Raw genomic sequence first — 23,142 nt, 5'->3', positions numbered from 1 at the left:
TGTGCATTATAGCCCGGTATGGCTTGTAAAAAAGCCAGTTGACTCATATGGCAGATGAGTGTGGACTAATGAGAATTGAACAAGGTGGTGCCCCCTGTGGTTGTATGCAACATTGCAACTATCTAAGAAACTTTGGCCAAGAGCCTAGGAGTTTACCAGTCTGTATTGGACTTGGCAAATACTTTTTCAGTCTATCCCAGGCTGCTGAGTCACAAGATAAATTTATCTTCATGTGGGAGAAACAATAATAAACCTTTCAAGTGCTTCCCTAGTGCTACCTGCACAGCTCCACAATGTCATGAGATGGTAGCCTGAGACCTGTTCTTTCTTGCATCAGTAAAATGGGCTCATTACATGGATAAGATAATGTTGACATGTGAAGATTTGCCTTTGGTCCAGGACACTCTGCACTTTGCTGGAACATCTGTAAGCGAGAGGTTGGGCAGTGAACACACAGAAAATTCAAGGGCCAGGCACTGCCATAACATTTCTGGGAATTACATGGTTGGGTAAGATGCTTATTGTCCCAAACACTGTGATTGACAAGATGAAGGCTTATATAACCCCTAAGGACATATAAGAGGTACAAGTTTTTGTAGGAATTTTGGAGTTTTGGAGGACTTTAATTTCCCACCTGGCACATTGCCTCTGTCTCTCTTTTTTTTTTTTTTCTTCATTTTTCTGAAGCTGGAAACAGGGGAGAGACAGTCAGACAGACTCCCGCATGCGCCCGACCGGGATCCACCCGGCACGCCCACCAGGGGGCGACGCTCTGCCCACCAGGGGGCGATGCTCTGCCCCTCCGGGGCGTCGCCATGTTGCGACCAGAGCCACTCTAGCGCCTGAGGCAGAGGCCACAGAGCCATCCCCAGCACCCGGGCCATCTTTGCTCCAATGGAGCCTTAGCTGCAGGAGGGGAAGAGAGAGACAGAGAGGAAAGCGCGGCGGAGGGGTGGAGAAGCAAATGGGCGCTTCTCCTGTGTGCCCTGGCCGGGAATCGAACCCGGGTCCTCCGCACGCTAGGCCGACGCTCTACCGCTGAGCCAACCAGCCAGGGCTGCCTCTGTCTCTTATACCATTTGGTAAAGAAGGGACATATGTCAGACTGGGGATCAGAGCAGCAAGCTATCTTTGTGAAGAAAAAAAAAATACTAGTAAAGCAGAAGCAGATTGAAACCCTGGGCATCTCCCAAGCAGGGTTTTTTTTTTTTAATTATTATTTATTTTGTTGCCTTACCAGGCGGTGGTACAATGGATAAAGCATTGACCAGGGATGTTGAGGACTCAGGTTTGAAACCCTGAGGTCGCCAGCTTGAGCATGGGATCATAGACATGATCTCATGGTTGTTGGCTTAAGCCCAAGGTCACTGGCTTGAGCAAGGAGTCACTGGCACATATGAGAGGCACATATGAGAAAGCAATCAATGAACAACTAAGGTGCTGCAACTACAAATTGATGTTTCTCATCTCTCTCCTCTCCTGTCTGTCTCACTCGCTAAAAATAAATAAATAAATAAATAAATAAATAAATAAATAAATAAAAGATTTTATTTTTTGATTTTACAGAGAGAGGAGGTTGGGGAGAGCGAGAAGTATCAACTCAGTTGCTTCAGTTTAGCTGTTTACTGTTTGCATTTCATATGTGCCTTGACTGGTTAAGGCCAGGGTTTAAAACCGATGACTTCAGCATTCCAGGTTGATGCTCCATCCACTGTGCCACCACAGGCCGGGCTCTTTTTTGTTTTTTTAAAATTTTCCTTGATTTGACAGAGAAAGAGAGAATAAGGGAGGGGGGAGAGAGACACACACACACATCAAGCCAAATTGTTGTTTCACTTAGTTGTTCTATTTAGTGGTGTACTCATTGATTGCTTCTCACGTGTGCCCTGACCAGAGTTGAACCCGTGATCTTGGGTGCACAGGGTAGATGCTTTATTGAGAGCCACCCGGCCAACACCAAGGCTATCTTTTGAGTTAGATGTGTATGTGACTCCAGAAGATATGGGTTGGCTGCTGTGGTAGAGACAACAGCAGGAGAGAGTGCCCCTAGCATTTTGGTACCAACTTTGGAAGGGTGCAGAAATCAGATCTACCCCATAGAGCAGGGGTCGGGAACTGTTTTGGCTGAGAGAGCCATGAACGCCACATATTTTAAAATGTAATTCCATGAGAGCCATACAATGACCCGTGTACGTTATGCATTATCCAATAAAAATTTGGTGTTGTCCTGGAGGACAGCTGTGATTGGCTCAGCACCTGCAACCAATGAACATGAGCGGTAGGAAATGAATAGATTGTAATACATGAGAATGTTTTATATTTTTAACGTTATTATTTTTTTATTAAAGATTTGTCTGCAAGCCAGATGCAGCCATCAAAAGAATCACATCTGGCTCATGAGGCATAGGTTCCCGACCCCTGCCATAGAGCAACAGCTTCTAGTAGTATACACGGAACTCCTGCAGGTGGAGCCTCTCACAAAGGAATAGCATACTGTGGTAAAGCCTTCCCTTTCTGTCAAGAAGTAGGTTGAGAATAGGGTTTATCCTGGGCACAGGGGAGAGTCTGCCCCATGGTAGTAAAAGTTGCCAGTCTCTTTCTCAAGGCCAGATGTGCATGTTCTGTTCCCCACTGGTACTGAGGCAGGTTACTAAGAAATAGGAAAAATTCCCTGGCAAGTGAAATGAGGAAATTAAGATAGATAACTAAACAAATGGCTGAGCAATTAACATCGAGCTAATAAATCACAAAAATCTCTTCCTCCCTAACCAAAGATACCTAGGAACAGATGATTTAAATCTCTCCTTCCCAATCAAAGATATTTAAGAGCAAATTGCTCACATCACCCCACCCCCCCGTCAGGGGAACAGATAACAGAAAATCCTCCAAAACATAAACAAAAAGTTAATTAGAGCCAGAAAACCAATTAGAGTCAGACTAATAAAAGATAGAGGTGAAACTAACCAAGCTCATTTTGATGCATCAGCAAATTTAAGAACACATCTGGAAAGTTAAATATTCTGTTGAGATCTTCTCCCAGGGCCTCCCCTAAAATACCTGCTTATAGAAAATAGATTAAACCCCACTGGCTGGGTGGCTAAATGCATAGAGCATCATTTTGGTGTGCTGAGGTCACGGGTTTGATCCCTGGTCAGAGCACATATGAGAAAATCAATGAGTGCACAACTAAATGGAACAACTAAGTGAAACAGCAAGTTGATGCTTCTCTCTCTCTCTCTCTCTCTCTCTCTCCCTCCCCCTTATCTCCCTACCCCCCCCCCTTAATTCAATGGGGAAAAAAATTTAAGTGAGATGAGGGAAGATAGTGAGACAGACTCCCACATGCACCCTGACCGGGATCCACTCGGCAATCCTTGCCTGGGGCCAAAGCTCGAATCTATTGAGCTATCCTCAGCGCCTGAAGCCAAAGCTTAGCGCCTGAAGCAGATGGTTGCTTCTCCTGTGTGCCCTAGCCAGGGATCAAACCCAGGATCTCAGCATGCCAGGCCAACACTCTATCCACTGTGCCAACCAGCCAGGGACTAATGGAAAGTTTTTTAGTTAAAAAGAAAAAGAAAAAAAAAAAACAGATAAAGTCCTCAGGACAAAGGATGCTAGCTCACACTGTCCCATGAGCACACCCACACCCTTTTCCTCAGGAGACTATTTTTGCTTTATTTAATTAATTAATTAATTTATTTATTTATTGTATTTTTTCAAAGTGAGAAGCAGGGGGGAGACAGGCAAACAGACTCCCGCATGTGCCCAACTGAGATCAACCTGGCATGCCCACAAGTGGACAATGCGCCGCTGCAACTGGAGCCATTCTGGCTCCTGAGGCAGAGGCCATAGAGCCATCCTCAGGCCTGGGCCAACTTTTGCTCCAATGGAGCCTTGGCTGCGGGAGGGGAAGACAGAGATAGAGAGAAAGGAGAGGGGGAAAGGTGGAGAAGCAGATGGGCGCTTCTCCTCTGTGCCCTGGCTGGGAATCTAACCCAAGACTTCCACATGCCAGGCCAATGCTCTACCGCTGAGCCAACCGGCCAGGACTTTATTGTTATTTTTTTTTTTGTATTTTTTTTCTGAAGTGAGAAGCGGGGAGGCAGAGAGACAGACTCCCACATGCGCCCGACTGGGATCCACCCGGCATACCCACCAGGAGACGATGCTCTCCCAACTAGGGCGTTGCTCTGATGCAACTGAAGCCATTCTAGCGCCTGAGGCAGAGGCCATGGAGCCATCCCCAGCACCCAGGCCATCTTTGTTCCAATGGAGCCTTGGCTGCTGGAGGGGAAGAGAGAGACAGAGAGGAAGGAGAGGGGGAGGGGTGGAGAAGCAAATGGGCACTTCTCCTGTGTGCCCTGGCCAGGAATCGAACCTGGGACTTTCATACGCTGGGCTGATGCTCTTCCACTTGAGCTAGCCAGCCAGGGCGCTTTGTTTTATTTTACTTATTGATTTTAGAGAGAGAAAAGGTGGGGAGCAGGAAGCATCAACTCATTGCTTCTCGTATATGCCTTGGCCAGGCAAGCCCTGGGTTTCAAACCGGCGACCTCAGCATTCCTGGTTAATGTTTTATCCACTGTGCCACCACTTCTTTAGGACAGGCTATTCTTTCCCCCTTTTTAACAATGTTTCAATTTTATTGATTTTAGAGAGAGACAGGAACATCGACCTGTTCCTGTATGTGCCCTGACTGGGGGTGGGGAATGAATCCGGCAACCTCTGTGCTTTGGGATGATGCTCTAATCCAGTGGTAGTCAACCTGGTCCCTACCGCTCACTAGTGGGCGTTCCAGCTTTCATGGTGGGTGGTAGCAGAGCAACCAAAGTATAAATGAAAAGATAGATTTAACTATAGTAAGTTGTTTTATAAAGATTTATTCTGCCAAACAGTGAAAATCTGACATAAAGTACTTGGTAAGTAATTATTATTATATGCTTTAACTTGTTGTAACTCTGCTTTATAAATTTTATAAAGTAAAGTTACTTCCCTACTTTATAAATCACCATTACTGTGGAACCAGTGGGCAGTTAGAAAATTTTACTACTAACAGAGATACAAAAGTGGGCAGTAGGTATAAAAAGGTTGACTACCGGCCCTGGCCGGTTGGCTCAGCGGTAGAGCGTCGGCCTGGCGTGCGGGGGATCCGGGTTCGATTCCCGGCCAGGGCACATAGGAGAAGCGCCCATTTGCTTCTCCACCCCCCCCCCTCCTTCCTCTCTGTCTCTCTCTTCCCCTTCCGCAGCCAAGGCTCCATTGGAGCAAGGGTGGCCCGGGTGCTGGCGATGGCTCCTTGGCCTCTGCCCCAGGCGGCAGAGCGACGCCCCGGAGGGGCAGAGCATTGTCCCCCGGTGGGCAGAGCATCGCCCCTGGTGGGCGTGCCGGGTGGATACCGGTCGGGCGCATGCGGGAGTCTGTCTGACTGTCTCTCCCCGTTTCCAGCTTCAGAAAATACAAAAAAAAAAAAAAAAAAAAAGGTTGACTACCCCTGCTGCTTGAGTCTAACCAATGAAACTATCTGATCAGGACCTTTTTGCTTTCTTTATCCTAATCTCTCAGGGTTCCGACAGACTTGCTACCAGAGCAGCAATGGGCAGCAGCAGCTCATTTCAGGCTTACCTTCCATCCTGTCTCCAAGGGCCCTCTTTTTGCCTCACTGATATTGTTTTAGGAAACAAAGGAAGTGACTCCCAGAGGTCAAAGATGATCAGACAAGTGCTTGAGAAAGAGGGGTGTATTAGCTGGCAAAACAGCGTGACCAACAAGGCAACAAAACATGAGCTCCCCAAAGTTAGTTTTTCTGTCTTATATGCCTTTTTTTTTTTTTTTTTACTGAGAGAGTCAGAGAGAGGGATAGATAGGGACAGACAGACAGGAACGGAGAGAGATGAGAAGCATCAATCATCAGTTTTTCGTTGCAAAACCTTAGTTGTTCATTGATTGCTTTTTCATATGTGCCTTGACCGTGGGCCTTCAGCAGACTGAGTAACCCCTTGCTCAAGCCAGCGACCTTGGGTCCAAGCTGGTGAGCTTTGCTCAAACCAGATGAGCCCACGCTCAAGCTGGTGACTTTGGGGTCTCGAACCTGGGTCCTCCGCATCCCCGTCCGATGCTCTATCCACTGCACCACTGCCTGGTCAGGCTGAGTCTTACACACCTTTACAGCTTTAGCTTTCACATGAGAAGTGCCTGATTCTTTGACTTCTTTGTCTGCAGACCTATGTGACTTTTGTGTCTCTGGGAGGGAAGGCGGTATGAGAGGAAGTTTGAGCCGTTTGTCCTTGACTGTTTACATACTCCATTTTTCTTGCCTGTGTTGAAAGTTATTTCAGGGAGCTCATAAAAGGGCTGCATAGCTGTGGTTTGTTACTTTTCAAACGGACTCAGTCAGTTCTTTGAGCTCTTCTTCCCTCATTCTCCCCTTTGAGATTCCAGAGTCTCTCTCATTCTGGAGTCTCACTTTTTTCATCCAGACTCTGAAGGAGAGCTTGGTAGTGGTGAGTGAAAATGAACTATTTCTTCTGCTAATCTGAAGAATAAGTTTTTAGTGGATTAGTGGTGGTAGGAACAGGGGCTTGGCTGCCTACTCATAGAAAGACCTGTAGACTTGAAAGGCTCGGGTTGGCTGGTTCTGTCCCTGGATAATAATCGAAATATAGGGATCTATTCCTGTTTCATGAATGCCAAGTGTTAACACTTCTCTGGTTTTCCATCTGGGGTCTAGTAGATTGGTAATAACTACCTCTAGGGATTATACTCATGTGTTGTGCAATTTGACAGAGCTAACCCCTTTTTCAGATACACCTCCCTTTTCTTAGAGCTATTTCTTTCCCAGGTAGCCCATAGGACACATAACCAATATGCACAGCTGGCTGTACAAGGGTAACTTTGTGTGCATATATACTTTTCTTCTATCATGTAGCTTTTCTCCCAGCTGAAGGACCTACACCCTCTGGATGAGTAACATAGCTGCACATGCATTAAACTTTAGTGTAACCAGGCCTGACCTGTGGTGGCGCAGTGGGATCAAGCGTCGACCTGGAACACTGAGGTCGCCGGTTCGAAACCTTGGGCTTGCCTGGTCAAGGCACATATGGGAGTTGATGCTTCCTGCTCCTCCCCCTTCTCTCTCTCTCTCTCTCTGTCTCTCTCTCTCACTCCTCTCTCTCTAAAAAAATCAATAAATAAAATATTAAAAACAAAACCAAAAACAAAAAACTTTAGTGTAACCTGATTGGGGTTCCCCTTGATCCTGGTTTGGGCTATTGTTGGTCCATCTATCTATTTTCCCTGCTTTGCTACTGCTACTTTTACTTCAAACACTATTGATGTAGGGAGGGGGTCTTTAGGGTTAAAACAGACATAGGGCTGGTTATTTTCTGGGTCACACACTGAATATTGGGTCTGATTACATGTAAAGATCCCTTTTTGAGTTTTTTCACACTCATAGAAACTGTAGACTATCAGAGTGGTGGAAACTCTCTGGCCTTCTATGGTGATATGGACACATAATTCACAGTTCTCTGCCCTGGTTTTCCTCCCTCCCCATAGTCCAATTGTGAGGAACCCCCCAATGAGGTTCCTCAGGCTTCGGTCACACATTGATCAGCCAGCTTCCAGTTTGTGGCTTGAGCAGGGCACATTGTCTTCTTCAATGTTAGCTTACAAAGGTTGGCGGGGTTCGTCTCTGCTGTCCATGAGGGTGTCTCTGTAGGGGCCACAGGCATTAGCCGGCTGTGGTGAATTCAGGCGGATATGTCTTTTACCTTGGCAGCCGTAGGAGTGGTCAGGATTATAGTGTAGAATCCCTTCCACTTGGGCCGGAGGGGAGCTGCATTCCAATCCTTGACCTACACTTGATCTCCTAGGGGAAAAAAGGATGGACAAGGTCAAACAGACTTATCGGAGTCCTTTCTAACAGCTAGTTAGAAATAGTAGTGGCCACTCTGCCTAGAGCCTCTAATTGCTGATGTAGCTCTGTCTTTCCTAGCTCTCAGGGGGTCCCTAGCAAGTTATGTAATAGTAGGGGAGGCCTATTGTATAATACTTCATAAGGTGAGTATCTAGTGTTTTTTGGATAGGGTATACCGGATTTTAAACAGTATTGAAGGTAAGGCTTGAACCTATTTAAGACCTGTTTCCTGACGTAATTTGTGAAACCCTAACTCTAGAGTCCTATTCATGTGTTCCAACTTTCCCAAACTCTGAGGCCTGTATGCACGTGAAGCTTCCAAGTGATGTCCAAGGTTTGAGCCATCTTTTGCACTGCCTTAGTCACAAAGGCAGGGCCTTTGTCAGAGCCTATCCAAAGTGGCAGTCCCAACCATGGAACGACTTCTCTGAGCAATGTCTTTGTTACCTCTCTGGCCTTTTCAGTCCAGGTAGGGTAGGCTTCTACCCATCCTGAGTAGTTGCATACTAGCACCAGTAAGTTGGCTTTTGGACATCTCAGTGAAATCTACCTGCACATCTACAAAGGGGGCTGCCCCGTAAGACTGGATACCGGTGGGCACTGAGGGTCCTTGTTTTGCACTGTTCTGGTAGCAGGTTGGGCAGCGCAGGCTGACTTCCTTGGCCAGAGTTGCTAGGAGCAGGATGTAGAAGTATCTCGCTAACAGCTTTTCTGTCTTTCCTTGTCCTAAGTGAGTAGCAGTGTGCAGAGCCAGGACTACTGCTGGTCCTAAAAGGCGGGGAACTACAACTCTACCATCTGGCAGTTGCATCCAGCCATTCTTTTATTCTTTTGTCCCATCTTTTCCTATATAACTTCTTTCTCCTTTGGAGTATCTGGGCACAAGGTCTGGGGTTCACGGGCTGAGAGGGGCCATGGTGGCCTTGTGATAGGGCAAAGTAGAGGCCCTATTTGCCTCAGCATCTGTTCTGGCATTTCCTTGGGCCTCTATTGTTTTTCCCTTCTGATGCCCTCTACTGCTACCTGCTTTGGCTTCCAGACTGCTTCCAGCAGCTGGAGAATTTCTCCTCAGTATTAAGATCTTTTCCTTCTGCAGTCAGGAGCCCTCTTTCCTTGTATATTGCCACATGTACTTGGAGAGTAAGAAAAGCAAAATGAGAGTCAGTCAAGATGTTTGTTTGCTCTTTTCCCTTCACTGAACTCTAAGGTTCAAGTCAGGGCAATCAGTTCTGCTGGTTGGGCAGAGGTGCCTTGAGGTAGAGGCTGTGCCTCTACAGTCTCTGTTTAAGTTACTACTGCATACACTGCCTTCTGCCTGCCTTCTTCCCCTTGAGTTGACGGAGCTATAGATTCTCATTTGCTCTTACCGGGGAGGACTGACCTTGGCAGGGCATGTTCATGTTGCCCAGGCAACCTGTAATTCCTTTTTGAGAGTCTGAAAAGCACAGTCCTGACCAGTCCCCTACTTAATGGGTTTCTCCCTCCCCATTGTGACCTCATAGAGTTCGGCCAGTCCTGCAAAGTTGGGGATCCACAAACAGCAGAATTCTACTGCACCTAGGAATTCTTTGACCTGTCTCATCTGAAAGGTCTGGGCCTTTTTCTTGGAGACCTTATATCCATTTTTTTCCTAGATGGTGTAGGAGCTCCTCCATTCCTGGTTTCCTAACGGAGAGTAAGGGGTGAGTGTTCCAGGGAGACTGGAATGGGATGATAATGCTGTGCTCCTTAAGCCTCTGCAAATGTACCTGGATTCCTTCCAAGGCCTCTCAGGGAATCAGATACTGTCTCTGACTGACAGGCAGGGACCCAGGCTTTAACTCTATTCGCACTGGCACTTGGTTTATTGCCAGCCCAGGAGGATTGTCCTCAGCCCAGACTCCAGGCCATCTCTGCATCATCTTTTGACTGGGCATTTCCCCAGGGTCGGTGGCAAAAATCTTCTATTCCTCCTCTCTGGGAATGGTTAGGGTTAAAACAAGCCTAGGCTCTGGCACCTGCAAGTCTAGCCGGCCATTGTCAGCAAAAGATTTAGTAGCCCTTAATTTGCTCAGCAGTTGCGTCCCAGTAAGGGCAGTGGGCTGTCAGGCATATACAGGAACTCCTGCATTAGTTCATGACCTCCTAAGGTGCACTCGCAGGGCTGCAGAATGCCTGTTCTGCCTGTGCTGCAGTGGCCCCTATAATGTCAACTTTTGGGGAAGAAAGTGGCACTACTGGCTGAATCATCACTGAGTACTCAGTCCCTGTATCAATTAGGAAGTCTATCTGTTGGCCCTCTACCATCATGCAAACTATGGACTCATCAGGGGCTCCTGAGTCCAGTCACCCTCGGTTGAACAGAGAACCTCCCGCTACATTGAACAGGGTGCCTTCCTCCTTGGGGGTAGCTGGCAAGATTGCCTACCCCTTGTCCTGGTTGAGACACTCGTTCTTCCAATGACCAGTTTCCTGACAGCACGCTGATCATGTCACAGGGGAGGCCTATCTGACTGCCGTTTCTTTCCTTTGTCTGCCTTTTTCCCTTGTTGGAATGGAATGGGGATTCCCTTTGCTCCTCTGGCTGAGGGCAGCAGCTATGAGGTCAGCCTTCCTTTTTATTTGGTGATCCCCTTCCTTTCTGTTTTTAGCCTCTCTGTTGACATAAATCTTATTGGCTACTTCTAGAAGCTGGGAGGTATGCATTCCTGCAAAGCCTTCTAGCTTTTGGAGCTTTTTTTTTTTATGTCTCCTGCACTGTGGCTGACAAAAGCCATATTAACTATCCTCTGGTTTTCTGGACTTTCTGGATCAAAAGGAGTAAAAATCCCGTAGGCCCCGCATAACCTCTCATAAAAATCACCTGGACTCTCATTTTTCCTTTGCAAAGTCTCAGTTACTTTGTTAATGTTAATGGCTCTCTGGATTCTCTTTTGTAGACCTTGAAGGAGGGTTTCCCTGTATTTTTTTTTTTTTTTGTATAATATTTTTCTGAAGCTGGAAACGGGGAGAGACAGTCAGACAGACTCCCGCATGCGCCTGACCGGGATCCACCCGGCACGCCCACCAGGGGCGAAGCTCTGCCCACCAGGGGGTGATGCTCTGCCCCTCCGGGGCGTGGCTCTATTGCGACCAGAGCCACTGTAGCGCCTGGGGCAGAGGCCAAGGAGCCATCCCCAGCGCCCGGGCCATCTTTGCTCCAATGGAGCCTTGGCTGCAGGAGGGGAAGAGAGAGACAAAGAGGAAGGGGGGGGGGTGGAGAAGCAAATGGGCGCTTCTCCTATGTGCCCTGGCCGGGAATCAAACCTGGGTCCCCCGCACGCCAGGCTGACGCTCTACCGCTGAGCCAACTGGCCAGGGCCATCCCTGTATTTCTTGAGCTGCCTGCCACAGCCCCTCCTCACCACTTGGTTCCCACTTAGGATCTTCTCCTGGCAACTGGGCCTGCGCATACTCCGAGGGTTCTGATATTCCTCAGGGGCACTTTCCTCGAGCCACTTAGTCACTGCCTGGATTACCTGGAGCCTTTCCTCCATCTTGAACAGAGTGAGGAGTAACTGTTGGCAATCCATCCACGTAGGATTGTGAGTTTGAAATATGCATTGCATGAGATCTGTCAGGGCCTGAGGCTTTTCTGTGTAAGAGGGATTGTGGTAAAAGGCTGGTACAGTAGCACTTGCCATTCTACCAAGTGCCTCTCCCCATCTATTACCATGTTTCTCATTTCTCTCAGAGGCATCTGCACATTGGACACTGTCTTTGAGTGTAACCTCCCAGCCAAGGGGGGAAATCTTGGGCTTAGCTCTGATGGGGCAGTGGGAGGTGTCTCAGGCTCCGGTAAGCTTATGCTGGAGCTCAGTAGGCCTGGAGATGACAGTCCTATCTGTGTCAGTCTCTGGCTTGGGTGAAGGGCCAGGTATGGAAGGGTTAAGCCTTGTCAGTATGTAAGGAGGTGAAGCCAAGGTTCTTCTTCCAGTTCACCAGAGGCTGAGATTTCTGGTACTGGTAGTGGCCGCTGTTTGGGTTGAGCGGAATGTTTCACTGCCCTTGCTGCTACTATGGTGGATGCCTGACCTCTGAGCCAAGGGGGAGGGTTCAACACTAGAGTAAGCAAGTGTCTATATAAGGAAACTGGTCAGGGTGGCCTGGGTCTCCAGTGACTGACCACCGGCCACACTTTCTGCACAATGGCCTTATCCAAACTTCCTTCTGCTGGCCACCCAACCTCAAACGTGAGCCGTTCCAGTTCACACAAGGTTCTCAATTTCCCTGGGGACATAGTGACTCCATAGTACCCCAAGAACCCTTTCTTAAAATTCTTGATTATTGTGGTCAGGGGAGTGGGTTTTCCCTGTGAGCCCCTCATACCTCCCACAACAGGTGACAGTCATGCCACACGAAGGGATTGGGGATAGGTAGGGGAAATTGAGGGGGACGCCACTCACTTTGTCCATCACTGGCCGCCACCCTTGCAGAGATATCGAACCTTCTTGGCTTATGGCAGGCTGATACCAAGCATCAGCACGCAATCCTGCCTCTTAGCTATACGAGGTGCCCTATGGAAGCACAGTTCGGGACTTAACACTCGCTTTGGCCCTGTAGGAAAGAGTCAGAATGCTCTCCCGCTCTCCCGTTGTCTGTCTCATTCACTCTGCACTCATTCTCTTTCACACAACCTCCCACCACCTGTAGAGGGTGATGAGTTACTACTCCTAACCTGTGAAGGGTGATCAGGCCTCCTTTCTGCCCAATGGGGCAGACCTCAGCTAGCTGCCCTTGCCCAGTATGTCTTTCTGTGCCTCAGATGCACCCCTGTTTTTTCGTTCCTCCATTGTCTGATCCTTGCTGGGACCGATGGTGGGGACTCCCCCCCCTTCATTCTGCAGAGGCGTCCTCATGGGGAAATCCCAGGTGCATGCTCAGCAGGCAGCATCCAGGGGCTCCCCAACGGAGGTGCCTGAAGTCTGCTAATTGTTGTTCCTCCTCCTTGCTTCCCAGCCAGTGCACCAGAAATCTGTTGCAGGAAACAAAGGAATTGATTCTCGGAGGACAAAGACACTCAGACAAGTGCTTGAGAAAGGAGGGTTTATTAGCTTGCAATGCAGTGTGACCAACAAGGCAATAAAACATGAGCTCTCCGAAGTTAGTTTTTTTCTGAGTCTTACATACCTTTACAGCTTTAGCTTTCATGTGATAAGTGCCTGCTTTCTCTGAGTTCTTTGTCTGGAGACCTTTGTGACTTTTGTGTCTCTGGGAGGAGAGGGGATATGAGAGGAGATTTGAACCATTTGTCCTTGACTATTCACATATCCTGTTTTTCTTGTCTGCATTGCAAGTTATTTCAGGGAGCTGATAAAAAGACTGCACAGCTGTGGTTTGTTACTTTTCAAACGAACTCAGTCAGCCCTTCGAGCCCTTCTACCCACAGGTGTCCCCAAACTACGGCCCGCGGGCCGCATGTGGCCCCCTGAGGCCATTTATTCGGCCCTCCCGCCGCACTCCCGGAAGGGGCACCTCTTTCATTGGTGGTCAGTGAGAGGAGCACTGTATGTGGCGGCCCTCCAACGGTCTGAGGGACAGTGAACTGGCCCTCTGTGTAAAAAGTTTGGGGACCTCTGCAAAGCTTTAATAAACTTACTCTAACTTTCAGGGACCTGTGTCTTGAAATGTTTCCTGCATGAGTCAAGAACCTACACATCTTAAACTGTGCCAGGACAGAATGGCTTTGGCTTGGTCTCGTTCCAGTGACAGTATGATCATTTGGCTGCCATCTTTGTTCCCTCCCTGGCCTGGAGGACATTATAGCACACACAAAAACCCTAACTTCTTTCACTCAGCAAACTTTAAATGATAGCTGACAGCCTGATCTGTGGTGGTGCAGTAGATCAAGCGTCGACCTGGAACACTGCAGTTGCCTGTTCAAAACCCTAGGCTTGTCCAGTCAAGGCACATATGCAAGTTGATGCTTCCTGCTCCCCCCCCTTCTCTCTCTCTCTTTCTATCTCTTCTCTAAAAAATGAATAAATAAATGATAGCTGACAAAGCTTGTCCTTGCTGAACATTGAAATGTTTCTAATGAGAAAAGCTGTCCTCCAAAATAGGATGGCCTTGAACATTATTACTGCCTCCCAAGGAGGTGCCCGTGCCATTATGTGAGCAGAATATTGTGTGTTCATATCTGATGAGTTTGCTAATGTATTCTTTCTTCCTCTCTCCCTCCCTTCCTTCCTTTCTTCCCTCTTTTTTCTTTCTCTCTCTCTCTTTCTTAGCTAGAGAGAGAAGTGAGAAGTATCAATTTGTAGTTGCAGCACTTTAGTTGTTCATTGATTGCTTCTCATATGTGCCTTGACCGGGGGTCTCCAGCTGAGCCAGTGATCCCTTACTCAAGCCAGAGACTTTTAGGCTCAAGCCAGCAACCATGGGATCATGTTGCTGATCCTACAATCGAGCCTGCAAGTGCCACCACTGGTCAGGCCTAATGTATCATTTTCATTATCATATGAGGACACAAGTGAACAAAAGCCCTATATGATCTCACCTGCCAGCCTGGGGCACTTAATAAATCAGTGGTACAGGTCATGGTGTACTTGATGGAAGAAATTTGCTCCTTATTTGGGAAATCATTATCAATCTGTGTTTTATTTCCCATGTACCTATATTGTTGCTATAGTATCTGCCTTCACTGCAGAGCAACATAGCTGCTAAATGAGCCACATCCATACTAGTGAAACCCCTTGCTGACCACTTAGGGCACATTGCAGAAAAGGAAGAACACATGAGATTCTTAGAGATGGTCAGGAGAGTAGAGAGTTGGAGGAAGTTATCAAAAGGATATGGTTGCCGCCTGACCAGGTGGTGGCCCAGTAGATAGAGCGTTGGACTGGCACATGGAGGACCCAGGTTCGAAATCCCAAGGTCACCAGCTTGAGTGTCATCCAGCTAAAGTGCAGGATTGCTGCCTTGAGCAGGGGATCATAGACATGACCCCATGGGCACTGACTTGAGCCCCAAGGTCGCTGGCTTGAAGGCCAAGGTCACTGGCTTGAGCAAGGGGTCATTCACTCTGCTGTAGCCCCCACCCCCCACCATCAAGGCAATCAACAAAGAAGCAATCAACAAACAACTAAGATGTTGCAACGAAGAATTGATGCTTATCTCTCTCCCTTCCTGTCTGTCTGTCCCTATCTGTCCCTCTCTCTGGCTCTCTCCGTTTCTATAAAAAAAAAAAAGAGGATATGGTTGTCAATTGACTTTGAGATGGACCAGGTAATCAGAGGTTCCCTCCTGTCCTTGGAATGTATGCTTTATCTGCATTTTTTTAACACAATGAACCACTTCAATGCACAAATCTGAGAGTGTAATGTGCTGTTGAGAACATCTGAATGGTATACATGACTGAGCCAGATAATGTCTCTATATAAACTTTTAAGAATCTGGCAGGCGCTATGGACATCTACTCATCTTATGGTATTCAAGACAAGCCCGTATGTAAGTTCCCTTGCTTATTAAACTGCCACCTAACAATCTGGAGTGGTCTGCCTCTTTCACCCATTTCTACTTGAGCTCTCTGTATTGGAACCAGTTTCAGATTTCACCTGGGCAACTCCTGAGTTTGCAAACCAACATTCTTCATTAGTGGTAAAACTATTGTGGTATTTCAAAGGGAACCCACCATTTTTTCACTTCTGCATCTCATTCTTGGGTCTTTTCCAGGCTATTTCTTATGGGCATTGACTTTTGAATTTCATATAATTTTCACATGTCAGTAAATAATCCTTCAAAAAAAATTTTTTATTGACCCTGGCTGGTTAGCTCAGTTGGTTAAGAGCATCGTCCTGAAATGACAAGGTTGCAGGTTCGATCCCCAGTTAGGGCACACATGGGAAGCAAACAAGGAATGCATGACTGAATGAAACAACAAAGGAATGCTTCTCTTCTCCCTCCCCTCTCTCTCCCTTCCTCTCTCTCTAAAAATCAATAAAAATTAATTAAGCCCTGGCCAGATAGCTCGATTGTTTGGAGCATCCTCCCAGAGCAAGGAGGTTGCCAGCTCGATTCCCCAGTTAGGGCACATACAGGAGCAGCTCAATGTTCCTGTCTTTCTCTCTCCCTGCCTCTCTCTCAAAAAAATATTTTTTTATTTATTGATTTTTTTTTTAGAGATAGAGGCAGGGAGAGAGAAAGAGAAATATCTATTTGTTGTTCCACTTAGTCATGCATTCATTGGTTGATTCTTGTGTGCATCCTGACCCAGGATTAAACTGCAACCTTGGTTTATGCTGATGACGCTCTAACCAACTGAGATACTCAGCCAGGGCCAATGTTCTTTGTTTTTATTTTCTGCCCCAATTATTTACAAATATAAAAACATTCTTAGCTCATAGGCCGTACAAAAGACAACAGTGGCCTGACCAGGCGGTGGCACAGTGGATAGAGCATCGGACTGGGATGCAGAGGACCCAGGTTCGAGACCCCGAGGTCTCCGGCTTGGGTGCGGGCTCATCTGGTTTGAGCAAAAAAAAAAAAAAAAAAAAAAAAAAAAAATGCTTACCAGCTTGAGCCCAGGGTCGCTGGCTTGAGCAAGGGGTTGCTCGGTCTGCTGTGGCCCCATGGTCAAGGCACATATGAGAAAGTAGTCAATGAACAACTAAGGTGTCGCAACGAAAGACTGATGATTGATGCTTCTCATCTCTCTCCATTCCTGTCTGTCCCTGTCTATCCCTCTCTGACTCTCTTTCTCTCTGTCTCTGTAAAATAAATAAATAAAATTAGAAAACAAAACAACAGCGGACCAACAGATAATACTTTTAAAAAATTGGAAAGTATAGAAGAGTAGATTATATTATGCTCCCTAACTTTCTATATTTACCCCCTGAGGGGGTGTAAAAGCATGTTTCCTTATTGAATTCTTTCATATCGCATTAAAAAAAAACTGTATCTATGAACAAGTCCTCAAATTACACCAAGTTTTCATGGCTTATTGTAGTCCGTATTTTTCGTTATTTAAACTAATCGGTGCATAGCCCACGAAAGTTTCCTTTAATATGACTGACCAGAACTAGAATTTTGGGTTTTCCATATTTCTCCTTTAAATTCCCCGGGAAACCCAGAACTTCCTCTGAAGATGCGATAACGTATAGACTCCTGGGGAATGTAGTTCTGGCTTGTACAGAGGAAGTTCTCTGGCGCTGAGCCGGAACATTTCCAGAGGAAGTTGCTGGGCGTGAGAAGGCGGGGATACATTTTCCCCCAAACGTCTCTGCTCTCGGGTGCCCCCGGTCCACGCATGGGGGGGCGGTGGCTCCGCGTCCCCATGCGATTGGCCGGCGGCTTTCCAGGCACGCGCAAACGGCGCTTCATAAGCCTCACCCTCGCAAGACCATCTGGGAGTTGTAGTCCAGACTCCTCAAACTCAGCCGTCGGGCCGCGGCTCGGAAGTCCGGGGCGGTTTACCGCCTTCGGAGCTTGGCTTGGAGAATGGATCCCGGGCCTGACGCAGCGCCACTGGCTGGCCTGGCCTGGTCGTCAGCCTCGGCGCCCCCGCCGCGGGGATTCAGTGCGGTGAGCGGCGTCGGGGGGCAGGGGTTGAACCGAGGGCACTGGCAGCTGCAGCAGGGCAGGAACCTGGCAGTGACCCATGTCCCGCCGTAGATCTCCTGCACCGTGGAAGGGACGCCTGCCAGCTTCGGCAAGAGCTTCGCTCAGAAATCTGGCTACTTCCTGTGCCTCAGTACCTTGGGCAGCCTGGAGGTAAGGGGAGCCCACCTCCGGGAACCCCAGGGTCTGCCCACTACCCCCGTCCATTCGCGCGGCCTTACGCCAGGTGCACAGTCTTCGCTGCTAGGTGACTCGCTGTATTCTCCCCACCCAATCCCCAGAATCCGCAGGAGTACGTGGTGGCCGATATCCAAGTCTTGGTGGACAAGAACCCCCTCCCGCCCGGCTTCTCCCCGGTCTGCGACCCCTTGGACTCCAGTGAGGCTCCACGTCCCTGCCGGGTGGACTAGAAAGAGGGATCGAGGGATGATGGGCGCGCGATTTCTGAGTCTCGGGCCACCCCTTCGATGCATTGGTTGCTGACTGGGTTGGCTGAAGACTCGGAGCCCTTGTTAGGGCGGGGTGACGGGCCCCGCCCTGCGTAAAAATGTGCAATTGGCACAGCCTCTGTCCTAGAGTAACAACAGAGACCGGTTTTATTACAATAGTTACTGCTACATCTTACACCGTAGCCAAGCTTAACCACGCGCAGTTCTCTCTCTCTTTTTTTTTCTTTCATTTCCATGCTTTTGCACACTCCAGATCCTCTGCCTGGAGACCCTTTCCCCACTCTTCAGGTTCCTACCCACTCCTCCTCATCTGGTCCCCATATCCTTGGGGCTGCCTTTCCAGCTCTGACTGCCCTGCTTTCTAACCTGGCTCCCTGCCTCTCACCGTATCTTGTCATTTATATTAGATTTCAGCCTATATCTACTAATACCGAAGTTAGCAAACTTTTTCTGTAAAGGACCAGATAGTAAATATTTTAGGCTTTGCAGGTGGTGTCTGTTGCATATTCCTCACCCCTCCCCGCCTCCACAACCATTTAAAATGAGACCTACAAAAACAGACGTTGGTTGGGATTTGGCTCATGGGCACTCAGCTCTAATTTCACAGCTACCTATCGTCACTGTGGTGCACATGGTCACCCCATGAATGCTCCTTCATGTCACCAAAGATGCGCCTGCCTCAAGGCTCCTAAAGGCAGCATGGAGTTCCCTCCTATGGCTATATCATTCATGCAGGTGACTGCTGTAAACAGCCCACGACTGTCATCTTGGAGCCATCTTTGGGTTCCTTCCTTGCTTTTCCTCTTCTCACTCCCCTCCCCCCCACACACTGCCAGAGGCTTCTGTGTCAAAGAAGAAACGCATGTGTTTGAAGTTGGTGCCCCTGGGGGCCACAGACACAGCTGTGTTTGACATCCGGCTGAGCGGGAAGACCAAGACGGTGCCTGGATACCTTCGAGTAGGGTAGGGCTTTCCTCCGGTCTCTGGCCTCTTTCCTTGCTCTCTAACTCCTATATGATATGAATGCTTCTGGCCTTCAGGGACTCCCCTGAGGTCTCCTGTCCCATGCCCTCTTTGTGCCCCATTTCCACATGTTAAAAATGGAACAGTTGTACTAGTCTTATAGGGTCATTGTGAGGAATAAATGAATTGGTTTGTTTGAAGTACATAGTACAGTGATGGGACCCAGCAGTTATTTAAGATGTTGGCTGAGATTCTGAAAGGAAAATTCCCCAAAAGGCAGAGGTCACCCAGAGGTCTGGGTTCTTCCCTTCTTCTCCTGGCAGCTGTTCTCAGCCCTGGCTGCACCTTGGGTCAGAACCCCCGCCCCTCTTCCTTCCCCATCTAGGGACATGGGTGGCTTTGCCATCTGGTGCAAGAAGGCAAAGGTCCCTCGGCCTGTTCCCAAGCTCCGAGCTCTCAGCCAGGACATGAAGAGCCTCTCCTTGGACCCACCTGGCCAGCCCAGGTGAGTCCTGGAACGCGGGGAGGTGGTAGTTAACAGGGGCGGGCCTGACCTGGGTTGTCCCATCGCCACTAGCAGGGGCGGCTTCCCTGGGGGAACATTGTCGAGATTGGGTTTGCGGACCTCCACCCTGCGGAGGAGTGACTCCATCTATGAAGCCTCCAACCTTTACGGCATCTCAGGTGAGTGCAGAGTGGGAAATTAAGGCATGGGGGTAGGGCGCGACTGGCCAAAGATTTATACAGTCAGGAAGGGGCGGGGCCAAGGTTGGAACAGGCCTGGTTCCACCCCATCAGACTGAGCAGAGGGAAGGGAACTTGTTGGGTGGGTTGGGCAGCAGCCAGTCCCCATGACCCCTATTCCTCAGCTCCTTAACTCCCACCCCATGCTTTCCTCAGCCATGGATGGGGTTCCCTTTACGCTGCACCCCCGATTCGAGGGAAAGAGCTGCGGCCCTCTGGTGAGTGGGTGCCCAGGGAATCTTGGGTTGCTCTGCTTATTGCCTTTCTAGCACGGACACACAGGGACTGTCATCCGTGCACCCAGCCCTGCAGCACTGAGGCCCACGTTCCTAGGTTGGGGAAGGCTGGAGACCAAGGGGCAGGAGCTGGAGGGCTTCTCTCTGGAGTGGGGGAGTCAGGAGCAGCAGGTGGATGCCGGTGGCTAGAGGCTGTGGCAGGAAGAGGGAGGGTATGGTCAGGATGATTTTGAGGGGGACCTTCCTTGAAGATAAGGGGATGGGGGCCCAGGCAGGGGTCTGAGCCCAAAACTGACCGGCCTCTGCCCTCCAGGCCTTCTCTGCCTTTGCTGATCTGACCATCAAGTCGCTGGCGGACATTGAGGAGGAGGTAGTCACTGGAGTGGGCAGGATGGGTGGGGGTGCTGGGAACCCCCCCAACCAGGCCACCTCAGTCTCCCCCAGCCTCACCCTACCTCTCTAGGACTGGAGATCACTTAGTCCCTAAGTGTCCCCCAATTCCTCACAGCACCCCCATAAGCCCCTCCCTCACACTGCACTCTCCCACCCCTAGTACAACTACGGCTTCGTGGTGGAGAAAACAGCAGCTGCGCGCCTGCCCCCCAGTGTGTCGTAGCCCCTTGTCCATTCCAGGGAAGAGGCCCCTGCCCCACATGTCAAGTACTGGCAGCTGCCCCACCCTAGCCCATGTTGGAGACCTTTGCAGGGCAGGGCATTCCGGACCCTCAGCCGCAGGAGGAGCTGCCACCCTGGAGGGGGTGGACCTGGCTGCTTGGTGATGGGGTCTCCCACCCATACCCTGTAAGGCAGGGGTGGTAGCTAGATGGAAACCAGTGCCTTTAAGTCATTTGTGTCAAAACTCTGGTGACCAGAGGCCACATGGCTGTCCTCTTGGCAATAAACATTGTGTTGTCTGTTGTTTGGAGTCCTAATCCTGGTCCTCGAGGTCTTCACCTTGTGCAAGCTGGGGCAGTAAGTGGTTGAAATCCCGGAGAGGAGGTGGCACTGCTGTTACTCCCATTCCACAGAATGGGAAACTGAGGCCTGAGCCAGAATTCTACATCACAAAGAACACCCGGTCCTGCTCTATCCTTGCACATAACAGTAATAATAGTAACAGCTACCACATTCCAACACCTGAGACAAAGTATCTCACTTAATCCTCCCACAGCCCAGTGGGAAGCCCCTGTTCTGTCACTATTTTACAGATTGGGAAACTGAGGCAGGGGACAGCTAAGGTCACAGCTGGGATTAGAACCCAGAGCCTGCTGTCAACCAGAAAGCTGTTCAGTGCATCTTTTTTCCTCCCCTGCAATGGATACAAATTATTCACAGTAGTTCTGTTTTATAAAGTTACAGTAAAAATTGAATTAGGGAAAACTGGATTCTTGTGAAAATGGTTGGGTTTCTACAAGTCTCTGGTCACATTTTTCTCAAGTGTTTGGTAATGGTATATATATATATATATATATATATATGCCTTGTTTTGTGTGTGTTTCAAGACACCTTGTCATATATATATATATATATATATATACTGCTGATTTATTAACATTGAATTCACTGCCAACAGCAGTGTAACTCACACCTGAACAAAACTTGTCTAACAAGTATTTTTCTGGAAGGTATGTGGCATCCTTCTGGAGCTTAGGGACACTAGACAGCAATTCAGCGCTCTGCTTGGGGGTCTTTTTAAACAGCGAAATGCCAAAGAAAAACAATAATGTGGAAACTAGACTGCAGAAAAGACTTGTTTACAGTCTGTCAGGGGAACAAGAAGGCAGAGTGTCACCTTGTTCCACCTCAGCTGGGAACATGCATCTCTCGGGACTCAAATTTTTCCCAGCTCTGTGCTGGTCCTCTCATGACCAGGAAAGCACCAGGTATATTTTGATTTAGGGGTTACAAATAAATTTTAGCTAGTAAGAGAATTTGCAAGGACAGGATCTGCAAATAAGAAGGGTCAACTGTATTTGTGAAATTAACTGCCCCCAGTTCGCTGTCTTTCTGTCACGTGTGTGTGCTTCTCTTTTTTTTCAAATAATAGCGACTATTGCCTGACCAGTGGCGCAGTGGATAAAGCATCTACCTGGAACTCTGAGGTCACAGGTTCAAAAAACCCTGGTTTCCCTGGTCAAGGCACATATGGAGTTGATGCTTCCTGCTCTTCCTCCTCTTCTCTTTTCTCTAAAATGAATAAAATCTTTTAAAAATGCAGAACAGAAAAAAATAAAATAATAGTGATTATTTAGAGGGTTACAGATGTAGCAGAAGTGAGCCAGCTGGACTGCACAGACTTAGGAAATGAGTTCCAGAACCAGAGGAGGGCCCTGGTAGCTTAGAAGAGAGGAAGGCCAAGGTAATGCACCTGGGGGGAAGAAGCAGGGGAAGGGAAATGCAGAAGGGTGCTCCTTCGCAGGGAGAGTGCACACTTGTGTACTTCTCTACTGCTCTCCTGCACATTCCTGTAGGCTCAGGGTGGCCCAGGTTCTGCTGACATCAGGACTGTCCCCAGATCTCTGGCTCAGAAAGGCTAAGATTTATTTCTCATTCACACAACATGGCAGTGAGGCAGCAGACTGTTGGTCACAGTTATGCAGAAATCCACCTGATGGGGCAGCCACCATCTTGCCTGGTCTCAGAAAGGTCTTGCGCTGTCAGTTAAATGCCTTAGCGAAGAGGTACCTTGTTCAGCTTCTGCTCACAGCTCATTGGCCAGAATGGGGCCTAAAGGGACAAACCACTTAACTAGACCCTTGTGTCTAACAACACTGCCCCAGGAGTCTGAGGGGTGTGAATGGTCTGCACAAGGGTCTAAGAAGAGAGGCAAAGTTCTACTCCAGGGGTGTGAAGGGGAGAGGAAAGCCCCAGCTGTGTGAGAGGGGAGAGACAAAACTCTGCTCTGGGGCCCAAGGAGGGTAGTCAAAGCCCTGTTCTGGGGTCTGAGAAGGGTAGTCAAAGCTTTGTTCTGGGGTCTGAGCGGGGAGGCAAGCCCCTGCTCTGTGATCTGAACAAGGAGGCAAAGACCTGCTCTGGGGGTCTAATAGGGAAGACAGCTGTCCTGGAGAGGGTAGGGGGAGACCATACAAAAAATACCCCCTCCCCCACATGCTCAGTTACCTTGAGAAAACTAGGCCTCCGGTTCAAAGATATCTCTCACATCTCCCACTCTGGGCTCTGCCAGCCCCTGCCAGGTCCCGCACAGGCTGCTCTGGCGCCAGCCTGGGAATTCAATCTGACTGGAAAGCAAAGGCTGTTT

At 48.7% G+C, this 23,142-nt stretch overlaps 1 protein-coding gene across 2 annotated transcripts; it reads left to right on the top strand.

Moving 5' to 3' along the window:
- Positions 1–17,280: 17,280 nt before the first annotated feature.
- MVB12A (multivesicular body subunit 12A) lies at positions 17,281–20,801 on the top strand. Of its 2 annotated transcripts, none has more exons than XM_066270200.1 (9): positions 17,281–17,455; positions 17,546–17,644; positions 17,773–17,869; positions 18,777–18,903; positions 19,289–19,408; positions 19,484–19,587; positions 19,804–19,865; positions 20,197–20,253; positions 20,437–20,801. In XM_066270200.1, the coding sequence occupies exons 1-9, from the start codon at positions 17,372–17,374 to the stop codon at positions 20,497–20,499; spliced, it is 813 nt and encodes a 270-aa protein (XP_066126297.1). In that variant the 5' UTR covers positions 17,281–17,371; the 3' UTR covers positions 20,500–20,801. The 2 variants fall into 2 exon arrangements, with proteins under 2 accessions (XP_066126297.1, XP_066126288.1); XM_066270191.1 differs by having other exon boundaries at positions 19,481–19,587.
- The last annotated feature ends 2,341 nt before the right edge of the window (positions 20,802–23,142 follow it).

The sequence above is a fragment of the Saccopteryx bilineata genome, chromosome 1 (assembly GCF_036850765.1).
Source record: "Saccopteryx bilineata isolate mSacBil1 chromosome 1, mSacBil1_pri_phased_curated, whole genome shotgun sequence".
NCBI classification, from domain to species: domain Eukaryota; kingdom Metazoa; phylum Chordata; class Mammalia; order Chiroptera; family Emballonuridae; genus Saccopteryx; species Saccopteryx bilineata.
This window is presented reverse-complemented; position numbering and strand designations above follow the sequence as displayed.

Bases quoted from the DNA above. Each gene is read 5' to 3' on its own strand.
- MVB12A (XM_066270191.1), top strand. From the start codon at position 17,372: ATGGATCCCGGGCCTGACGCAGCGCCACTGGCTGGCCTGGCCTGGTCG. The intron at 17,870-18,776 runs GTGAGGCTCCAC...ACACACTGCCAG, and splicing joins CTGCGACCCCTTGGACTCCA to AGGCTTCTGTGTCAAAGAAG. The intron at 19,866-20,196 runs GTGAGTGGGTGC...TCTGCCCTCCAG, and splicing joins GAAAGAGCTGCGGCCCTCTG to GCCTTCTCTGCCTTTGCTGA.